Source organism: Phocoena phocoena, chromosome 13, assembly GCF_963924675.1.
Source record: "Phocoena phocoena chromosome 13, mPhoPho1.1, whole genome shotgun sequence".
Classification (NCBI taxonomy): domain Eukaryota; kingdom Metazoa; phylum Chordata; class Mammalia; order Artiodactyla; family Phocoenidae; genus Phocoena; species Phocoena phocoena.
The window spans coordinates 60,765,949-60,786,325 of record NC_089231.1 but is presented as its reverse complement, the minus strand read 5'-3'; the positions used below and the strand labels follow the sequence as shown (position 1 = coordinate 60,786,325).

General features: G+C 43.0%; 1 protein-coding gene across 1 annotated transcript in view; it reads right to left on the bottom strand.

Annotated features, from left to right (window-relative positions):
• Positions 1–20,377, bottom strand: part of RAB31 (RAB31, member RAS oncogene family) — a 69,744-nt gene that overhangs the window by 27,748 nt on the left and 21,619 nt on the right. Inside the window, exons 4-5 of the mRNA XM_065889475.1 lie at positions 16,305–16,376; positions 15,125–15,231 (exon numbers count right to left, since the gene is read on the bottom strand). Of these exons, the coding sequence (XP_065745547.1) occupies positions 15,125–15,231; positions 16,305–16,376 (179 nt within the window). The remainder of the gene's footprint in view (positions 1–15,124; positions 15,232–16,304; positions 16,377–20,377) is intronic.

Genomic DNA, 20,377 nt, shown 5'->3' with positions numbered 1-20,377 from the left:
ATGTGGAGACAGAGGAGGGCTCAAACACTGCTCGCAGGGTAACCATGTGATTCCAGACTTCATGGGTAAATGCATAGCAGCCATGTCTCCTAAGAACTTTTCAGGTATCTTGGAGCAGGTACACAAAAGTCCTCATTTTCCCAGAAAATTAAACACATATGTCAAAAAACAAGACGCTTTGATGCTAAAAACAAAGAGACAAAACGACATACATCCAAGCTTCCCGCACTTCTCTCTGTCACATTAACAACCATCACTAAGCTTCTCTAGATGTCTTCAGAGGATGCCGCATGCATCTTGTAGGGCATCAGTCTCAGATGTGTTCTACAGACCTCCTAGCCCATGATTATTCAGGCCTTGTTAGAAATGAATACCCCTCTCCCCCAGACCTACTGAAGCCGAATGTTTAGTGGGCATAACCCAGAAATAGGCATTTTAGCAACTTCACGACCATTTCTTATGCTTTCTATAGCTTGAAAACAACTCTTTTAGAAGGTAGACTGTAAAATATTGAGTTTGATATTTCTGCAGTCTATCCAATTCATAATCTGACACTATCAAGTCCAGAGTTTGGAAATCTGTATTAAGATGACTATACGTAGGACATAATAAAGTATACATTCACCAGGCACCATTTTATAAGTGATAAAAGAATAGTGGCCTCGTGAGCTCTTCCCAACAGAAAACTTCTGGTGTTTCTGGTGTGTTCTAGCGTGTATATTATATTTCTAAAATACCATACCAGCAATAACCAAGCATTTTATCTTCTGCCAGGCTCCTGGGATACGACAGTTACCATTTCACTGAAAAATGTTTGCCCTGTAATTTTACTCTCTCCTCCAACCACAGCCCCCTTCCAGCCAAGGTCAAACTGAAGCAACCAACTAAGCTGGCCATGAGGACGCACCAAGGCGTTGTGAGCAGGAGAGGCTGTTGAATGTCTGCTGGCATTATTTTTGTCAAAACCCTCCCATGTGTTTAAGGCATTCTAGCCAAAAGCAATACATGCCACCAAAGCCCATCAGAGGAAGGCTGCAGGCTGTTTGCAAAGGCTGTTGTGTGTCATGAAGTGGTCTCCGTCTCCCCAGCTCCCTCAAGCAGCCACTGAAATGCATAATCAGGGCTTACTGTGCTCCTACCAGCTCGTATTTTCTCTAAATATCCAAGATATTTGTGTAGCACCCAGAGGAGGCAACCATGTTAGCAATAATTAAATCAGCAAAATCTCTGTTCAAAATGCCAGTTCTTTTAGACCCTCAGATTGGTTTATCTGCCAGGTGGAACTAAAACTTAAATGAACTTTAAAAAAAAAAAAAGAATTACTACCTTCTCAATAAATATCTGATTGGACAATAACTCTTTACGATGATCTAAGCGCTTACAGTTAAAGCACTTGGCATGTGTACCCTGGGAAGGATTTCTGTTCCCAGGGGGCCGAGCCTGCTTATTAATGTGTCTGCAAATGTTATTAACCTGGGGCCAAATTCCTGGTGTCAGGTTCAAACAAGCAGTGTCAGGTTCCTGCCACAGACTTAGATGGACTGTTTCTCATGGAAAATGTCAGAATTTGAAACGAATGAGGACTGAGCAGAAAACACAGGTTCCCGATGGGGGCCTGGCCATTACCTCTGCTTCCAAATACCCCTTCTCCAGACAGAAATGTAGGCTAGTCCCAAGAGGCCAGAGAAACCATTGGAAAAAATCATTAGCTCCAAATTCTCTGAGCAGAATCAAATCAGCTACCATTTATTTTCTCTCGGTAGATCAGAAATTATTTTCCCTCTTGGATCCTGTTCGTACTTCTTAGGAGAGGAACATAGAACAAACATCGGCTCTGGGACAGACTACCTGGGTTTAAAGCTGGGCCCTACACCTTCTCAGCCACAGGACCTGGGCAAGCTCTTCAGTCTCCATGCCTCTGTTTCCTTATTGATAAGATGGGAGAATGACTGTAACTCACTGGGCTGTGAAGATTCAGTTAAACTACTTATAATAGTATCTGGCACACAGTAAGCATTCAATTCAGGTTGACAAGGATGATAATGGTGATGACAGTTAAACTTGTTTTCAATCCACCGCCTAAGTGAACAGTATATAAAGATAAGTAAATATCGTGCCATTTGAAAGTAACCACTGACATAGCTGTATTTCTTCACAGAAGTCACATTTTGAACTCCTAAAGGTCTGGGCAATATGTAAAGTGAAAGGGGAAAGATTGTTATATCTTCTAAGAAAATCTCCAGCAACAAACGCTTATCCCTCTGTTTAATCATACATCAGTTGAGAATTTTTTGAAACAGCCCTCCCCCGCCCTGTAAAGAAGGTTACAATGATCCCTATGGTTCTGGATTAAAGTCAGAGTTATCAATATGAACTTATGTTTATCTTAATATAGATACAAATGGATACTTACAGAAATAATTATAGATATGTGTGTATGTATACTCCTGTTAGCATACATACATATACTTCCCAGCTCTGTTCACCCAGAGGGCCTAGACTCAATGACACCCCAGTAGCAACGAGCACACTCAGCCCAGATCTTGGTTTCTAAATACCCTTCTCCAGTAAAAGGAATGAGGGCTGCTTGGAGAAATGGCTGAGTCTAGGGTTGTAGCCTAAGCCATCCAAGATGGGCCTGAAACATCTTATTGTGTCAGAAAGTAAGGAAGTACTCAAAACCCAAAATGATGCGTACATGTTAAAGGGACACAGGTGCCAAAAGAAAGAGCTCCCAGCGGCCAAAGTGGGAGCAATTTGGGTAACAAATTAAATGATACAATACTGCATTATAACTTAAAGTATAAAATAAATATCCATAAGTCCACACTGATATAAGTAAATGACTGAATAAATAAAATGGGGGTGAGACAAATTTCATCAGCAGAAGAATTACAAATAATTTATGTAGGGACTCCTCCCTCGAGGCAGTGGAGGACAATCCTTACCCCTTGAGTGAGGGCTGGGAACAGGGGCTGCCTTCCAAACAGCATGGTAAGCAAGGCCGGGGAGGGTAACTTTACAGTCACCACCTCAGCCAGGTGATCAAGGTCAGTATCATCAGGGATGACAAATCATGTTGATAACATGAACCCCTGCTATGCTTAATAATAAAGTAATGAAAAGAGCACTTCACCCCTGTGGCCTTCCTCCCCAAGATACAAACCCTCAGTCTAATCACGAGAAACACATCAGGCAAACCCCAATTGAGAGACAGTCCCCAAAATATCTGACTGGTACTAAAAACTGTCAAGGTCATCAAAAACAAAGGAAGTCTGAGAAATTGTCCCAGCCCAAAGGATCCTAAAGAGGCATGGCAACTAGATGTAATATGATATTCTGGGTGGGATCCTATAATAAAAAAGGGATATTATGGGAAAAGTAATGAAATCTGAGTAAAGTATGGACTTCAGTTAATAATAAAGTATTATACAAAGTATAATAAAGTATAATGTAGGTTTCTTAGCTGTGACAAATGTACCACAGTAATTAATGTAAGATGTTAACAACAGGGAAAACTGGATATGGGGTATATGGGAACTCCATACTATCTTTGCAACTTTTCTGTAAATATAAAACTATTCTAAACTAAAGTTTATTTAAATATTTTTTAAATCGGCCATAAAAATAAACACTCCCCAACACACACATGTAGATTTGCGCCCCAACACTCTCCTAATCTCCACCAGACCACAACACACACACCCACACCCACACCCTACACCCTCAGGAAACCTTCCCTGGGGCCAACAAATATCGCTTACAGAGATTCCAGATCATATCAGAAGTCCAAGACCATTTATCAAGATTCATGAGAAAGCTGTGATAATTAAGTCAGTGTAGTATAGGTATGAGGATAGGTAAGTCGGCTTGTGAAACAGAACAGAGAGCCCTAGAAACAGACCTGTGCACCCAGGACACGTGATACACGACTGAGGTGGAATTTCAGCGGGGCTAGAATGGACTTTACAACCAAGAGTGCTGAGACGACTGGATATCCACATAGGAGAAACTAGGCAGCACACATAAAATCAGTGCCAAGTGACTTAAAGACAGACAGGAAAACAAAACTGTAAAGTTTTTAAAAGATAATCAACACAGTGGAATATCTTCATGATCTCGGGGGTGCAGAAAGATTTCTTAAATGATTCACCCTCCCTCGACCATTCCCCCCAAAAAAACATAAAGGAAAAACTTGATAAATTCTCTTAGGTAGGAATTACAGGCTTCTGATGCTGTAAAAATATAAAGAGAGGACTTCCCTGGTGGCGCAGTGGTTAAGAATCTGCCTGCCAATGCAGGGGACACGGGTTCCAGCCCTGGTCCAGGAAGATCCCACACGCCACGGAGCAACTAAGTCGTGCACCACGGCTACTGAGCCTGAGCTCTAGAGCCCACGTGCCATAACTAATGAAGCCTGTGTGCCTAGAGCCCGTGCTCCGCAGCAAGAGAGGCCACAGCAATGATAAGCCTGCGTGCTACAACGAAGAGTAGCCCCCACTCGCCGCAAAAGAGAAAACCTGCGCACGGCGACGAAGACCCAACACAGCCAAAAATGAATAAATAAATAAAAATTTTAAAGTATATATAAAGAGTGAAAATACAAGACATAAATTTGAGAAGATATTTCAACACATACCATCAAATTAGATAGATAGATAGATAGATAGACAGATGAATAAACAAGATGAAGGTAAATATACCAAACGGTGGCAAAGTCTTGAACAGGCTCTCCACACAAGACGAAACTTGAATGGCCAATAAATAAAAACATGCCAACTTCCCTGGTAACTGGGGAAACGCAAACTGAAATTCTTATCAGATCTCTCTCCACGCCCTGGCGTCTTACAGCACTAAGGGCATTGAGTAACAGGAAGTCTCCTGCACTACCGGTGTCCTCCTTGGAAAACATTGGCATCACCTAGTAAAACTGAGCTTGCGCCCACCCTGTGACTCAGCAATTAGACTCTTACACACCTGAACCTAAAGGAATGCTAACACGTGGCACTATGAGATATGCAAGAAATGTTCAAGAAGCAATGTTCATAATAACAAGGCAGAAATAACACAAATACCCATCACCTGTAGGATGGATAGATAAGTTGTGTTGCACTTATCAAATAGAACTGTGCACGGGACTTCCCTGGTGGCGCAGTGGTTAGGAATCCACCTGCCAGTGCAGGGGACACAGGTTTGAGCCCTGGTCCGGGAAGATCCCACATGCTGCGGACCAACAAAGCCTGTGTGCCACAGCTACTGAACCTATGCTCTACAGCCTGAGAGCCACAATTACTGAGCCCGCGTGCCTAAGAGCCCGTGCTCCGCAACAAGAGAAGCTACCACAATGAGAAACCCGTGCACTGCAACGAAGAGTAGCCCCCGCTCGCTGCAACTAGAGAAAGCCCGCGCGCAGCAATGAAGACCCAACGCAGCCAAAAATAAATAAATAAATTTGTAAATAAAAATTAAAAAGTAAATAAAGTGTATTAAGACTGCCTTAAAAAAAAAAAAGTGTACAGCTGTGGAAACGGGACAAGGTACAGCTAACATTCATTGTGATGAAATCTCCCAGGCATGTTGAGGTAAGAGACAAACCATCATATAATACACTCAGGGTTATTCCATTTACATAAAGTTCAAAAACAGGCAAACCTAAATCTATTGTTTAGATATGCAAACATGGGTGGCAAAGTACAAAGAAAAAAAGTGATGGTTATCACAAAAGTCAGAGCAGCAGTTACTTCTGGATGGGGAGAAGGGGATGTGATTGAGTAGGTACAGAGCTGTTCAAATTCATATTATTCTTTAAGATATACGTAAGTGTTTTATAGATTCTTCATTAAGAATACTTGATAACTGAAACAGAGCAATTCCAGATCCCTCTCTGGGGAGGTCAGTCTTCAGTTCCTTCCCTCCCACTTGGATAATAGCAGTAGATGCAGGCTCAGCCACTGCACAGCATCAGAAGAAGGTAGAAACACGCGAAGGTGCATCTCAGGGCACAAAACTCACATTTTAACAACGCAGACTACTCTGCTTCCTCATCTCATGTAAGGAAAATGCTGGATGTATTATTCATTCATTCATTCATTTACTTGTTTGTTTGTTTGTTTATGCTGTGTCGCGTGGCTTGTGGGATCTTAGTTCCCCGACCAGGAATTGAACCCAGGGCCACGGCAGTGAAAGCTCTGAGTCCTAACCCCTGGACTGCCAGGGAAGTCCCTGGGTGTGTTTTAATACTTGCCATGATATTTCCACACCTTGCACAGTAGTGGCTTTTGATGTTCGTTGGCTTTTTTGCTTTTTAGTATTTGGAATAAACTGGATTTTTATCATCTAACATCTCAAGTTCTGTTATTTGGTTTGTATAATTTTAAACAAACTCTTATACCCATTTTTGGCCCACTGTCAAGAATGGAATGAGTTTTGGAGTCACACGTAAGAAGTGAAAGCAATTCATGTATTCTTAGTAAAACAATATTTATTTCCAAATATATTTTTCATCTACTGAAGACCTCAACTTCCTCCCCAAAACTTGAAACCACTGGTACCTGATGATTTCTGGCTGGGTTGGCATGTGTTTCAGGAAGCTGCACAGCGGGCACTGAGCCTGCAATATCCAGCTCTCACCCTGGTTTCCCGCTCTAGATGACACAGGAAATTGCAAGAAGCCTTACTTGCTGAAGAATCCAGAGAGGCTCCCACACCTACCGTGGTGTTGGCAGATAGGTTCCATTGCTTTAGCTGGTGGTGACTACATGCAGCTCTATGTTAAGAAGCCTGAGACCACAGAGGCTCAGGAGAAGACAGAGCCATGACTGATGGGCAATGGAGCCTGGGGATGAGAGACAGAAGTTGGAGGCAGGACCTCGGGGGGTTTACCATCCTGGCCCTGCCCACTGAGCCCAGACACTCGGCATACTTTTAAGCCACTCACCACACACCCATCTTCTCCCCATTCCTGAGGGCAGACGATCAGGTAGATACTCTTGATATCCCCCCCCACCCTGCCATGACACCTGTCAAAGGCCCTCCCACGCCCATGCCTTTGTCCATGATCTTCCCTTCCTGGAATTTCCTCCTACCCGACTCATCCTGAACAGCCCAGCCTGTGACACATTTTATCCATGAGCCTTTCCAAATCACCGTCTGCAACGACAGACTTTCCCTTTCCTGAATCCCTTTGTCCTTCCTGCACCTTAACTTTGGAACTTTATTAAACATAGTCTTGGGGGCTTCCCTGGTGGCGCAGTGGTTGAGAGTCTGCCTGCCGATGCAGGGGACACGGGTTCGTGCCCCGGTCCGGGAAGATCCCACATGCCGCGGAGCGGCTGGGCCCGTGAGCCATGGCCGCTGAGCCTGCGCGTCCGGAGCCTGTGCTCCGCAACGGGAGAGGCCACAACAGTGAGAGGCCTGCGTACCACAAAAAAAAAAAAAAAAAAAACATAGTCTTGTATTACTCATTAGATATTTTCCTCCCCCTGTATATCCCTCTTGGCTCCCCAAATAGAAATAAATAGCTCTAAGAAAATATTTTCTTCTCTTTTCTTGTACTTCCCATAGTACTTTGCTCCACACAGAACTACCAAAAGTTATTTGCTAATTGAATAACTGAAAACTGGTAGAATAAATCGCCTTCCTCGTCCCCCAGCCTAGTTTCACTTCTACCCCAGCTGCTCTGTTCTTGGAAGACGACCTCTACTCCAGGAGAAAAGTCTTGACTCATCGGCAGCAGCCCAACCAATGTCTCACAGTGTTTCTCTTGGAGACACCAGAAGTGTTGCTGTAAGATCTCAGAGACCCTGATTCCATTCCTCAGGATTCCATCCCTGATCATCTCCTGGGTTGTATTTAGTGGGGGAAGGGAGGAACCTTGGGCATCCCCAGGTCATCACCCACCACCTCTCCAAGCCCCAGACTCCACCACTACTTTCGGTGGGTAACTTCCATCTGCTACCACAGGCAAGATAAAATAAATCAGGCCTCAAAGGCTCTCTCCTATCAGCACTTCTACACCATCACTCCTTCACCCTTTCTGATTCGTTCACAGCCCTAAGGATGTCAGGAGACCCCTAAGCTGGAACCCATTAGAGGAAGGCCAATGTCTAAGTGATCAAGAAAGGCAGGAAGAGTTCCTAATCTGGAGAGGTCACAGGGGGGGTTGTGTACAGAGTCAAGAGTCCAAAATCGGTAAAAGAAAAGCCAAGGAAACAGAACTGGAACCTGCTATGAGGTAGGGGTGGGGTGGGCGTAATTTCTCCAATAAATTACTTATTATGATGGCTACAGATCAAGGCTGCTTGAAAGGCTGACGGGGAAAAGTGAAGGGGGGATTCTGGCTGAAGTGTCAGGGGTGGGATAGGGAACCTCTTCTTCCTCTAACCTCAACACCTGGAGGATCCTTCCCCCCATCATTGATTAAAGCAGATGGTTCCTGAAATACCTGCAGTGCATCACATGAAAGCACTCAAGCAAGGTGATCCTAATTCCTGGCCCAAGCCAAGGCAACCAAGTACAGGCTGGATCTGGGGGAGTCCCAGCATCCAGGAGGGGGCTGGGTGCAAGATGCTGGTCCAGCGGCATCTGATATTAATCAGATGGAGGCAAACCAGCCCACAGTCGCACCTTTTCTCCTGATGACTATCATTGTGAGATGCAGAAAATGGGGCAGAGAACTGGAGCTGCTTCTGAAGGGGACAAGATGGTGGGTCAGTGGTGCTTCCTCCGTATCCTGAATGATGCTGGACCACTGTTTCCAGCCTCCGTGAGCTCCGAAGGGCAGCAGGGAGGCCCAGGCAGGTGTGGCCTGCAGTCAGAAGCCCAGCCAGGTTCCAGGACCCCGTTCCTCTTCCCTCGCATCAACTCCTATCACCTAAGGCAATGCTTTTGCGAGTATGGCCCTTGGACCACTTGTAAAAGAACTGCTTTACAAACTGTATTTGTCCCCAGCCTGCTCCTGCCCTATTGAATCAGAATCTACGGAACTGAATCCTGGAATCTGAATTTTAACAAGTGTGCTAAGCGATTCTTATGTTCACGGAACTTTTAAAACTCCTAAAGCAAGGTGATCTATTTCTTTTTTTTCTTTTCAAGACTTGTTTGCCCAAAATTTCCCACCAGGCCCAGGACAAGGCTGTGCAGTCTCTGGCAGGCTCTCCAGACTTTCTGAGAAGAAGGTTTCTTTTCCCTCTAGACCCCAGGCCAAATGTGCCCTCATCAGAGGCACCTGGAATTAGCCCGAGGCCTCGTGTTACTAGTTCAGAAGCCTGGGACCCGCCCTGCTCAGCACATGTCAGCAAATGGTCACTGTCCGGGCTCCAAGCTGGCTGCGCTCCTCCAGCCGGCCACCTCAGGCCCTGCACAGTCAGTTCAGCGCAGGCTCTCTGATTTTATTTCAACTATGTATGTTCCTAAAATGTCCCCAATTTGCAACGCCCCCTTCCAGCATCAGTAGATGGTAAGGAGAAGGGAGGTGCCCCATCCCCTAGGCCCCATCAGGAGTCACACACACTTCTCCCCAAGGCCCGTCCTCACTGGGGAGGGAGGGGGCAGGAAAGCAGGGAAGGGATGTCCCCGGAGCACCTGCTGTGCACAAGCCGGGGACAGTCTTCTCACACACAGTATCACCAACTCCAGTTTGCTTCCTCGCCTGGGTTCAGAGAGACCACACATCACTCCAACTCCACAATAATCTGAGCCCGAGGAGATTCTGTCTAGAATTCTTCAAGATATTCAGGAAAATCTCTCAGAAAGATCAGGAGCCTTAAAAAAAAAATCCAAACTGGAAGTCCTGAGTTCCTCTGATCAGATGCCCGTGAGGGCCTTTCATGCTGGGGTGTGGTCAGACCCTTCTACCCTCTTCTGGAATATTGGTGGATGTGAAACCCACTGACCCCATGATCGGCATCTCCCCTGCGAAGCACTTCTGCACACAAGCCTCCAGTGGCTGAGTCAAGTTCAGGGAGTTAATCCCATTTCAAGTCCAGGCACTTTCAAACTACGCCAGGCCTAGCTCTGCTCAAGGATTTACAAGCTTACACAACCAAAGTCTGTTAGGTGAGCCCGGCTCCTGCTACACACACACACCAAATCTACATACTATCCTTCTCCAACCCCCAGTGAAAAAGAAACTATAGTCTTGTGGCAATTACAGAAGAGCAAAGTATTTTAGATTAGAGTAAAAGAAGGTCAAGCTCTAAATAAGGTCTGGGGTGGAGAGACTTGGCTAACTCCCCAGAAAAATCGTACCGGCAGGCGGAATCTGGAGCAGCTGGATTGGTTGGCCAAGAACGCAATTCCACTGCCATGGAAAGGAGTCAACAGCAGGTGTCATTAGGCTCGCAGGCCTATCATTTACCAGACTATTTCTGTCTAGCGGGAGAAAGTTTATCCTCTGGGCAAGGACCAATCCACCAGGCTTCCCCTTCTCCGCTTTCCTAAACAGGAGTTTTTAATAGAGTTCCCGTTTTTCTTCTGTACAGTGGGTGTGGCGGGGGTGTGGTTAAAGTCATCCTTTGGCTCAGTGTGTTTACAAAACTTGAGTTAATCATATATAATATACATAATATGCATGTATATGTGCACATATACATGTCCGCACACACACACCACTGCCTAATATTTACTTATTATTTTTATCTAAATCCAACTTTGTTGACTGAAATTTGTACTGGGGTAGCTGTGGATTCACACGCAGTTACAAGAAAAAATACTGAGAGACTCCTTGTACGCTTTGCCCTGTTTCCCCAAATGGCACCATTCTGCAAAACTGTAACATCATACCCAGGACACTGACACCAATACACTCCATGTTGTTCAGATTCCCCTGGCTTTACTGGTGCTTGTGTGTGTGTATTATCACTCGTGTAGGTTCGTGTCCTCCCCACAGAGAGGTGGACGTTTCCAGCATCACAAGGATGCCTCGTGCTGCCCGTTTATGTCCATGCTGTCCTTCCCCCGCCCCTCCGCCCACCTCACCCCGACCATAACCACTAATCTCCCTCTAATTCTAAAATGGTTTCATTCCCCAAAGTTATATAAGTGGAATCATACAACATGAAACCCTCGGTACTGGCTTTATTCACTCAGCGTATTTCCCTGGAGGTTTGTCCGGGTTGCTTGTACCCGTTTTGTTCCTTTTCACTGCTGAGTAGTATTCCACAGTGTGATGCACCCTGGTGTGCCCACTGAAGGACATCAGGGCCGATTCCATCACAAATAAGGTTTCTGTGGGGACTTCCCTGGTGGCGCAGTGGTTATGAATCTGCCTTCCGATGCAGGGGACATGGGTTTGATCCCTAGTCAGGGAACTAGATCCCACACGCATGCCGCAACTAAGAGTTCGCATGCCGCAACTAAGGAGCACACATGCCTCAACTAAGACCCAGTGCAATCAAATGTAAATAAATAAATAATTGTTTTTAAAAAAATGTTTCCATTAACTTTCATTTGCAGGTTTTCTGTGAACGTAAGTTTTCATTTCTCTGGGATAAATGCCCAAGAGTGTGATTGCTGGGGCGTATGGTAATTTTATATTTAGTTTTTAAAGAAATCGCCAAAGTGTTTTCCAGGGTTTTATGCTCACGTCAGCGATGTACGAAGGATCCAGCTCTTCCCCACCCTCACCCGCACTGGTCGTCATCCCTCCTTCTTATTCTAGCCATTCTGATGGTCTGATTATGACATTCAGCATCTTTACAGGGCTTTGCTCAACACCTTGATATTCTCTTGGGTGAAATGTCTGCTCATCTCTTTTGCCCATTTTAAAATGAGACTTTATTAAACAACTTATTAGACTTTATTAAATCTTCAGAGTTCTTTATGTAGCCTACATGCTACTCCTTTGTCAGATGTTTGGTTTGCAAATATTTGCTCCCAGTCTGTATGTTGTCTTTCATCCTCTTCACGTGGGCTTTCACAGAGCAAATGTTTTTAATTTTGAAGAGGTCCAATTGATCAATTTTTCCTTAGATACACTGGGATTTTGCTATCAAGTCTAAGAACTCTTTGCCTAACTCCAGATTCTCAAGATCTTCTCTTAGATCTTTTCTAAAAGTTTCTAAGAGTTTTACATTTTACATTAAAGTCTATGATTCATTTTAGAGTAATTTTTATATAAGGTGTGAGGCTAGGGTTGAAGTTCTTTTTTTTTTCCCTTTTTTTTAAGGTTTGGCAGTTCCTCAAATTATTAAATACCGAGTTACCAAATGACCCCCAAATTTTACTCCTACGTATACACCCAGGAGAAATGAAAACATATGTCCGTATAAAATTTGTACACGGGGCTTCCCTGGTGGCGCAGTGGTTGAGAGTCCGCCTGCCGATGCAGGGGACACGGGTTCGTGCCCTGGTCCAGGAAGATCCCACACGCCACAGAGCGGCTGGGCCCGTGAGCCATGGCCGCTGAGCCTGCACGTCCGGAGCCTGTGCTCCGCAACGGGAGAGGCCACAACAGTGAGAAGCCCGCATACCAAAAGAAAAAAAATAATTTGTACATGATTATTCACAGCAGCACTTTTCATAATAGCCAAAAGGTGGAAACAACTTGAATTTCAACTGGTGAATGAAAAAATAAAATGTGGTATATCCACACAACGGAATAACAGTCAGCCATGAAAATGAATGAAGTAACTGATACAAACTTCAACATGGATGGACCTTGGAAGTATGCTGAGTGAAAGAAGCCAGGCACAGAAGACCACGTTTGTATGATTTCATTTATACAAAATGTCCACAAAAGGCAAATTAATAAAGACAGAAAGGTAGATTAGTGGTTGCTAGAGGTGGGAAGGAGGTGGAAATTGGAAGTGGCTGTAAATGAGCATGACGCTTGTTTGCAGAGTGGAGATGTTCTGAAATGAGATGTGAGGCTGACTAGACAACTCTATACATACACAAAATTCATTGAACTGCATGCTTAAAACAGATGGGTCTTATGGTTTGTCAATTATCTCAATAAAATATATTAAATGCTTTTTTAAATTTACTAGCATCAAACTGGGTTTTCTTGTTGAGTTAATCAGAGGTTTGAAGGAGAATCTCAAAGGGAGTTAGGTCCTTGATTCAATAGCAAGGAGAATTTAAGAGAAAAATCTAAGAGAGTTTTGTATCTAACAAGAGATCCACATTCCACCCTTTAAACCACAACCACGGGAGCTGGAGAAGCTACATTCGGACCCACTGAGGCCAAACCAGGGGGCGTGGGCTCATGGGACAGTGACCCCATGATGTCACACTGGAAGCTGGAAGTAGCACTGGATCATCTCCCTTTGGGGATGGAGTATAGATAAGCAGACAAAGCAGAATGTCTGCCGAGGAGAATGCAGAACAGTGAATTCCACCCTGAGAAACGGTGTGACTTCGGTGCCAGCGGCCAAACCAACATGTCACAGACATCAGGTTGGACTTTTCCAGGAACTGCCCCTCTTCAAAACCACCCACCCTCCCATTCTTGTGACTACTGGCGGGAGAAATCATCTGTCCCGCCCACATCCCCTCCCTTGGCCACAAATGCTTTCTCATGACGTGTGGCAATCCTTTTATGGCAATGTAGAAACAAAGAGAGCGCCAGGCCAGGATCTTTCTAGAAACCAAAGCTGGAACATATCAAATACCAGAGCTAAAGGCACCCCTGTTTTTTTTACCATGTGGATCCTAGTACCTTCCAATAAATTCCCCTTTTTCCTGAAATTAGTTTCAATTGAGTTTCAATCCCCTATAGTCAAGAGTCCTAACTAATTCCATTCACGTTTAAATCGTTTTCTGCTTAAATTGTCATCCATTCCTTCTCCCACGACACACAAGGCTTAGTTCACTGGAAGTCACACCTTTATCACAATTCGATGGTGTCAGGTGAGAGCAAAGGCTTTCTCTCAGCAAAGGCTGCCTCCACCCACCCAGCCCACCTCCTTCCCATGACAAAAGTTAAACCATTCTTCTGGGAATTCTGGACAAGCAAGCTGTTTCAGGATTACAGGGCAGAAGGCAGAGATCTGAACTAAGGCTGGGGAGTTTAAAGATCTGTCCAGCCCCCAGAAAGACAAACAAGTAAGTGGTGGTTATGGCTGTTATTATAAACCAACCTGGTGCAATGTGATATAAAGCTTCTGAAATCCCAAAGAAACAGAGCAATTTGGCAAAGGCCATCTTAAGGGCTTTTGCAAGATCTTTCCTGTTGTTCATTACACTTTGGTTTCATCAGGTTTGGATTAGCAAAACCTGAAGCATGTGTCATTGTCTTTACGAAAATCAACTACTCGAATTGCTGAGAATTAAATTAACCAGGGGATGAAGACAACACAAATTCATTGTTTTCTTTTTTATTTCAGTTTTATTTAGTAAAAATAGTTAGCTTATCAGGCTAGATAAAGCTATCATCACAGCTTTAGTCTAGGCAGACTGGGTCCCTACAAATCTCTCTCCTGGCAGAGGAAGTTCAACACCCAGTGTCTCTGGGGGAAGCCAAAATGTTCACATACGATGCATCAAATTCAGATCTTAGAACAAAACAGTGAGATCATATAGACCTGGCTACATCCTTAAGTTAAAGTCTAGAACTAAAACAAACAGGGATGCTGTGTTAAATGTGAAGAATTCTAACCCTCCTCACCATATGAAAATGTTACTAAAATGGTAATAGTAGAAATAATGACAGAAACAACAGAAAAGGTAACAATAAACAATAATAAGGGAATTCCCTGGCGGTCCGGAGGTTAGGGCTCCAAGCTTCTACTGCAGGGGGCACGGGTTCGATCCCTGGTTAGGGAACTAAGATCTTGCAAAAGCCATGCGGCATGGCCAAGTAAATAAATGAATGAATGAATTAAAAAAATATTAAAACCATTCAGCCCAAAGACATCTAGATTCAGGGGTGTAACTGTACTCTGTACAGGAGATTTGATTTAAATATTCATGAGTGGGTGCTCCCTCAAATGTGCATCTCCCTATTATTTTTCCCTCAATTCTACTCTGGTTGAATAAATACCACCTTGATCACAAGTGAATGACATAAATTAGATTATGACACTGAGAACAGACTTAACCACACAGTTGTGACAGCCTTTTACGCACAGACATTCAGGATGGAGGACTTGAACTGCATAGACATTTTTTAAATGCATCTTACCTAATATCTGAGAGGTCGCACTTGTTTCCAGCGATAGCCATCACAATGTTTTCTGGACCATGTTCTTTCAGTTCTTTCACCCATTTCTTCAAGGTATGAAATGAATCCTAAACCAAGAGTGTAAATCAATCTTGGGAAAGACCCATCAGTGTAATATCTGAACCATGTAGAAATACAAACCCAATATAATTTAATGAAGAAAAATATCTTCAGGGGGCACACAAAGGTTAACATACTACCCCAGCCTTGGCACAAAATTTAATATTAGCTAAGTTATACTTACAGAGCCTGTAAAAAGTTCCCCTTCTAAAATGGAAACTTGAAGTTAAGATAATCATATTAGTCATTTTCTTTTATAAATAACATTGATGTTAGCCTTACCTCAACTTGAGTGAGACAAAGCTATAGGACTGAACCAATGTTCATGCTTAATCAGAAAAGAAAAAATATATACATACGTACACACACACGCACGCGCGCGCATAAACGCACGCTTTAGAGTCCTATTTTCCTAACTGCTCTTCTCTCACAATGACCTCCAGGAAACAGCCAAGGTAGCCGCCCCATTTAGGAAGCAGTGGTCAGGAACTCACGGATGGTCACAGCATTGAATTAGTTAAAGCAGTTAACTAAGTTCAGTTAAGCAGGTCCTCAACGCTGAGTTCCAGGAGTGGGGGAAATGCCAGCAGACCACTGCCGTTCTTCATTGATGGGTATCTTGGGTCCTCAAAATGATAACTAAAAATACATTCATCCCATATGCACGCAGACACACTATACATATATAAACATCATCCTTGGCGTTTCAAGTTGTATGATTGAAACACTAATAGGAAATAAGTGTCTATAACCATCAAACATGCAAAATTTAAAAGTAATTTTCCTTTTCCTAAAAATCTGACATTCTGGAGACCAGTATTAGCAGGCATAACCTTGCCCTTACAAAGAGTCAATTTTAAAAGGGAATGATCATTGTTGTTTATTTAAGTTAGCAGGTAGATTTGAAAGGCTTAGCTACATATACATGAGAGAAACTCAAAATTTGGTGTTCACTCACCCCAACCAGCATACTGCGGAATCTCACCCCAGGCTGCTGCTGAGACTCACTGATGTCTCTGCCTTGGTCTTTCTAGGGGGATCACCATAAATGGCACCTAAATTCTAAAGGGGACCTTCTTACCTGTTTGGTAATATCATACACTATGACAGCTGCTGCGGATCCACGATAGTACATGGGAGCCAGTGAATGAAACTGTTCAGGAACAATGGATAGTTTTAGGCCAAAGTGAACATACTTTATGCAACCCCAAATTAAACATAAAATTATCACCCTACATCATCCCTATAGGATCCCTAGAATTTCCCCAGAATTCAGATCAGATGATAAATTTTCCTCCTCAACGGCACATTCCCTTGTAGTTTATAAACCATGAGATTCATTCTTGGGAAAAGCCAAAAATAAACGTTACTTTCAATGTTGCTATCCTATGAAGTTTCTTTTCTCTCCCGCTCATCACTTATCTAATACGGTGGACCCAGGGCAATCTCATCAGGATGATACAGCGATAAGATGTTTGCCAGGGGAAGGAAAAGACAAGACTGGCACAAATCACACCACCCGGGCCTGGCTGCTAAGGAAGAGCACTGCAGCAAGGGCATCTCGGCCCCCGCCCTCGGGTCTGGAAGGCTGCCGTCCCACAAATTCACAACAAATGGTTAGAGAGATGAGCTTCCTTCCAAATGTGAACAGAGCAAGTGTTGCTGGTCATGAGAATCATTCATCCCCAAGCAGGACAGATACTTATCCTGGGGATACATACAGATTTTATGTATATTTTGAAGAATATATCTTTAAATATATTTGAATATATCTGAAGCATATATCACGGAGGTGTTTTGAAAGACAATAAGAAAAAGATAGCTCAATAGAAAAATGAACAAAGGATATATATAGATGGATAAATCACAGAGGAAGAGTAATAAATTGCCAATAAATATTTAAAAATATGTTCAATGATAATAAAAGAAATAAAAATAAAAGCAATGATAGGGTATTCATTAATTTATTAAGTATTAAAAAGATTGATCATATCCAGGGTTGGTGTGGGTTTGGGGCAGGAGGCACTCATACACTACACAGGAAGGTATTTTAAGACCTGTTTATGGAAAGATGCTCAACACCACTAACCATCAGGGAACTGCAAATCAAAACCACATAAGATATCACCTCGCACCTGTTAGAACAGGTATTATTAAAAAGACAAGAAATAACAAGTGTTGGCGGGGATATGGAGAAAAGGGTACCCTCATACGTTGTTGTCTGGAATGTAAATTGGTGTAGCCACTATGGAAAACAGTATGGAGGTTGCTCAAAAGATTAAAAATAGAACTACTAAATGGTCCAGCAATTTCTTTTCTGGATATTTATCCGAAGAAAACAAAAACACTGACTTGAAAAGATATATTCGCCCTCATGTACACAACAGCATTATTTACAAAAGCCAAGACATGGAAAAACTACCAGTGTCCATCAACTGATAAATGGATCATCAATAAGATACGATACACACACACACACGCATACACACTCACATATACACACACACCACACACATATATAAACACACCACACACACACACAGGAATATTATTCAGCCATAAAAAAGAATGAAATCTTGCCATTTGCAATACCATGGAGGGAACTTGAGGGCATCATGCTAAGTGAAGTAAGTCAGTCTGAGAAAGATAAATACCATATTATCTCACTTCCATGTGGATCTAAAAACAAAAACTGAATTCACAGATACAGAGAGCAGACTGGAGGTTGCCAGAGGCCGTGGGTAGGGGTGGGCATAATAGGTGAAGGTGGTCAAAAGGTACCAACTTCCGGGCTTCCCCGCCAATGCAGGGGACATGGGTTTGAGCCCTGGTCTGGGAAGATCCCACGTGCCGCGGAGCAACTAGGCCCGTGCGCCACAACTACTGAGCCTGAGCTCTAGAGCCCACGAGCCACAACTACTGAAGCCCGCGTGCCTAGAGCCCGTGCTCTGTAACAAGAGAAGCCACCGCAATGAGAAGCCCGCGCACCACAACAAAGAGTAGCCCCCACTCTCCGCGACTACAGAAAGCCCCACACAGCAACAAAGACCCAACGCAGCCAAAAATAAATAAATAAAATAAATAAATTTATATAAAAAAAAAAGGTACCAACTTCCAAGTATAAAATAAATAAGGCAGGGGAGGGAATCAATAGCATAGTGACTATAGTTGATAATACTGTATTGTATATTTGAAAGTTCCTAAGAGAAAAGATCTTAAAAGTTCTCATCACAAGAAAAAAGAATTGTAACTGTGCAGTGACGAATGTCACCTAGGATGTGAACTAGACTGTTTGTGGTGATCATTTCACAATACATACAAACACCGAATCACTGTGTTGTAAACCTGAAACTAACATAATGTGGTATGACAATTATACATCAATTTTTTTAAAAAGTTAAGTACATAGAAGCAAAGAAAAGAGTGGTGGTTAGCAGGAACTGAGGGCGCTGGGTAGGGGTGGCTGGGAACACACTGATCAAAGGGGACGAGGTTGCAGCTATGTGGGTAAGTCTAGAGATGGAATATACAGCGTGATGACTGTGGTTGATAATACTTGAACGTGGAAATTTGCCAAGAGAATAGATTTCACATGTTCTCACCACTTAAAAAGGGTAACTATGTGAAGAGAAAATATGCTAATTAGCTTGACTGCAGTAATCATTTCACTACGTATACATACATCAAATCATCATGTTGTACACCTTAAACATATACAATTTTTATTTAAAAAAAAAAAAGAGATCTTCTTTCAAAGCTACTGTTGGTAACATATAACAAAAAGTTGAAATGTGCATATCGTTTGACCCCAAAGTTCCATTTCTGTGATCGTCACACAAAGATCCTCATCCCTATGTGGTAAATGGGAGAAAAATATTCAAAACAACCCAAAGGTTCATCATAGAGAATTCATTAACATTGTATGTATATCACGGAAATGCCATAACCATTAAAATGATGGTGAGGATTTTTATTTATAGAAGATATCCTTGACATACCATTAAATGAAAACAACAGTCTCAGAGCAGCAGACGCAGCATAATATAATTTTGGGTAAAACGTGTCTGGGTGGGTCCATGTGTATAAGCATAACAGAAGGTTTCTCAAAATGTTAACAGTGGGATTTCTCATCACGTGTACCTTTTCCTCATAAGAGTCTGTACTGTATAAATTTTTATGATGATTTTTAAATGATTTTTAAATTTTCTAAAAGCAGCCATATTTCAGCCATAAAAAATAATGAAATAGTTTTCAGCAACATGGAGGGATCTAGAGATTATCATACTGAGTGGATGTAAATCAGACAAAGACAAATATCATATGATATCACTTATATGTGTAATCTAAAAGAATGATACAAATGAACTTACTTACAAAACAGAAATAGACTCACAGACATAGAAAACAAACTTATGGTTACCAAAGGGGAAAGGTGGGGGGAAGGGATAAATTAGGAATTTGGGATTAACATATATACACTATTATATATAGAACAGACAATCAACAAGGACCTACTGTACAGCACAGGGAACTCTACTCCATATTCTGTAATAAACTATGTGGGAAAAGAATCTGAAAAAGAATGGATATATGCATATGTACAACTGAATCACTTTGCTGTACACCTGAAACTAACACAACATTGTAAATCAACTACACTCCAATATAAAATAAAAATAAAATTTTAAAAGAGAAAAAGAAATAAAAATAAAAAGCAGCCCCGGTGGCGCAGTGGTTGAGAGTCCGCCTGCCGATGCAGGGGACACGGGTTCGTGCCCTGGTCCGGGAAGATCCCACATGCCGCGGAGCGGCTGGGCCCGTGAGCCATGGCTGCTGAGCCTGCGCGTCCAGAGCCTGTGCTCCGCAACGGGAGGGGCCACAACAGTGAGAGGCCCGCGTACCGCAAAAAAAAAAAAAAAGTAGCCATATTTACTGGGGAGTCGGGGGGAGGGGGTAGCAGGGAGAGAAAGTTCGGATCCTGATGTTTTTCTGGCAAACAACAAAACCATCGTTCATTTTTACTTCCCGTTCAATACTTTTCATTGAATCAACACTGGCCAAGGTGAAATGATCCTCTTTGGAAATTGGAAGCACACCCAAAGCCGAGGATTCCTTCTACTGCAGGATGCTAGTGTGGCCTCACCAGAGTGTGCA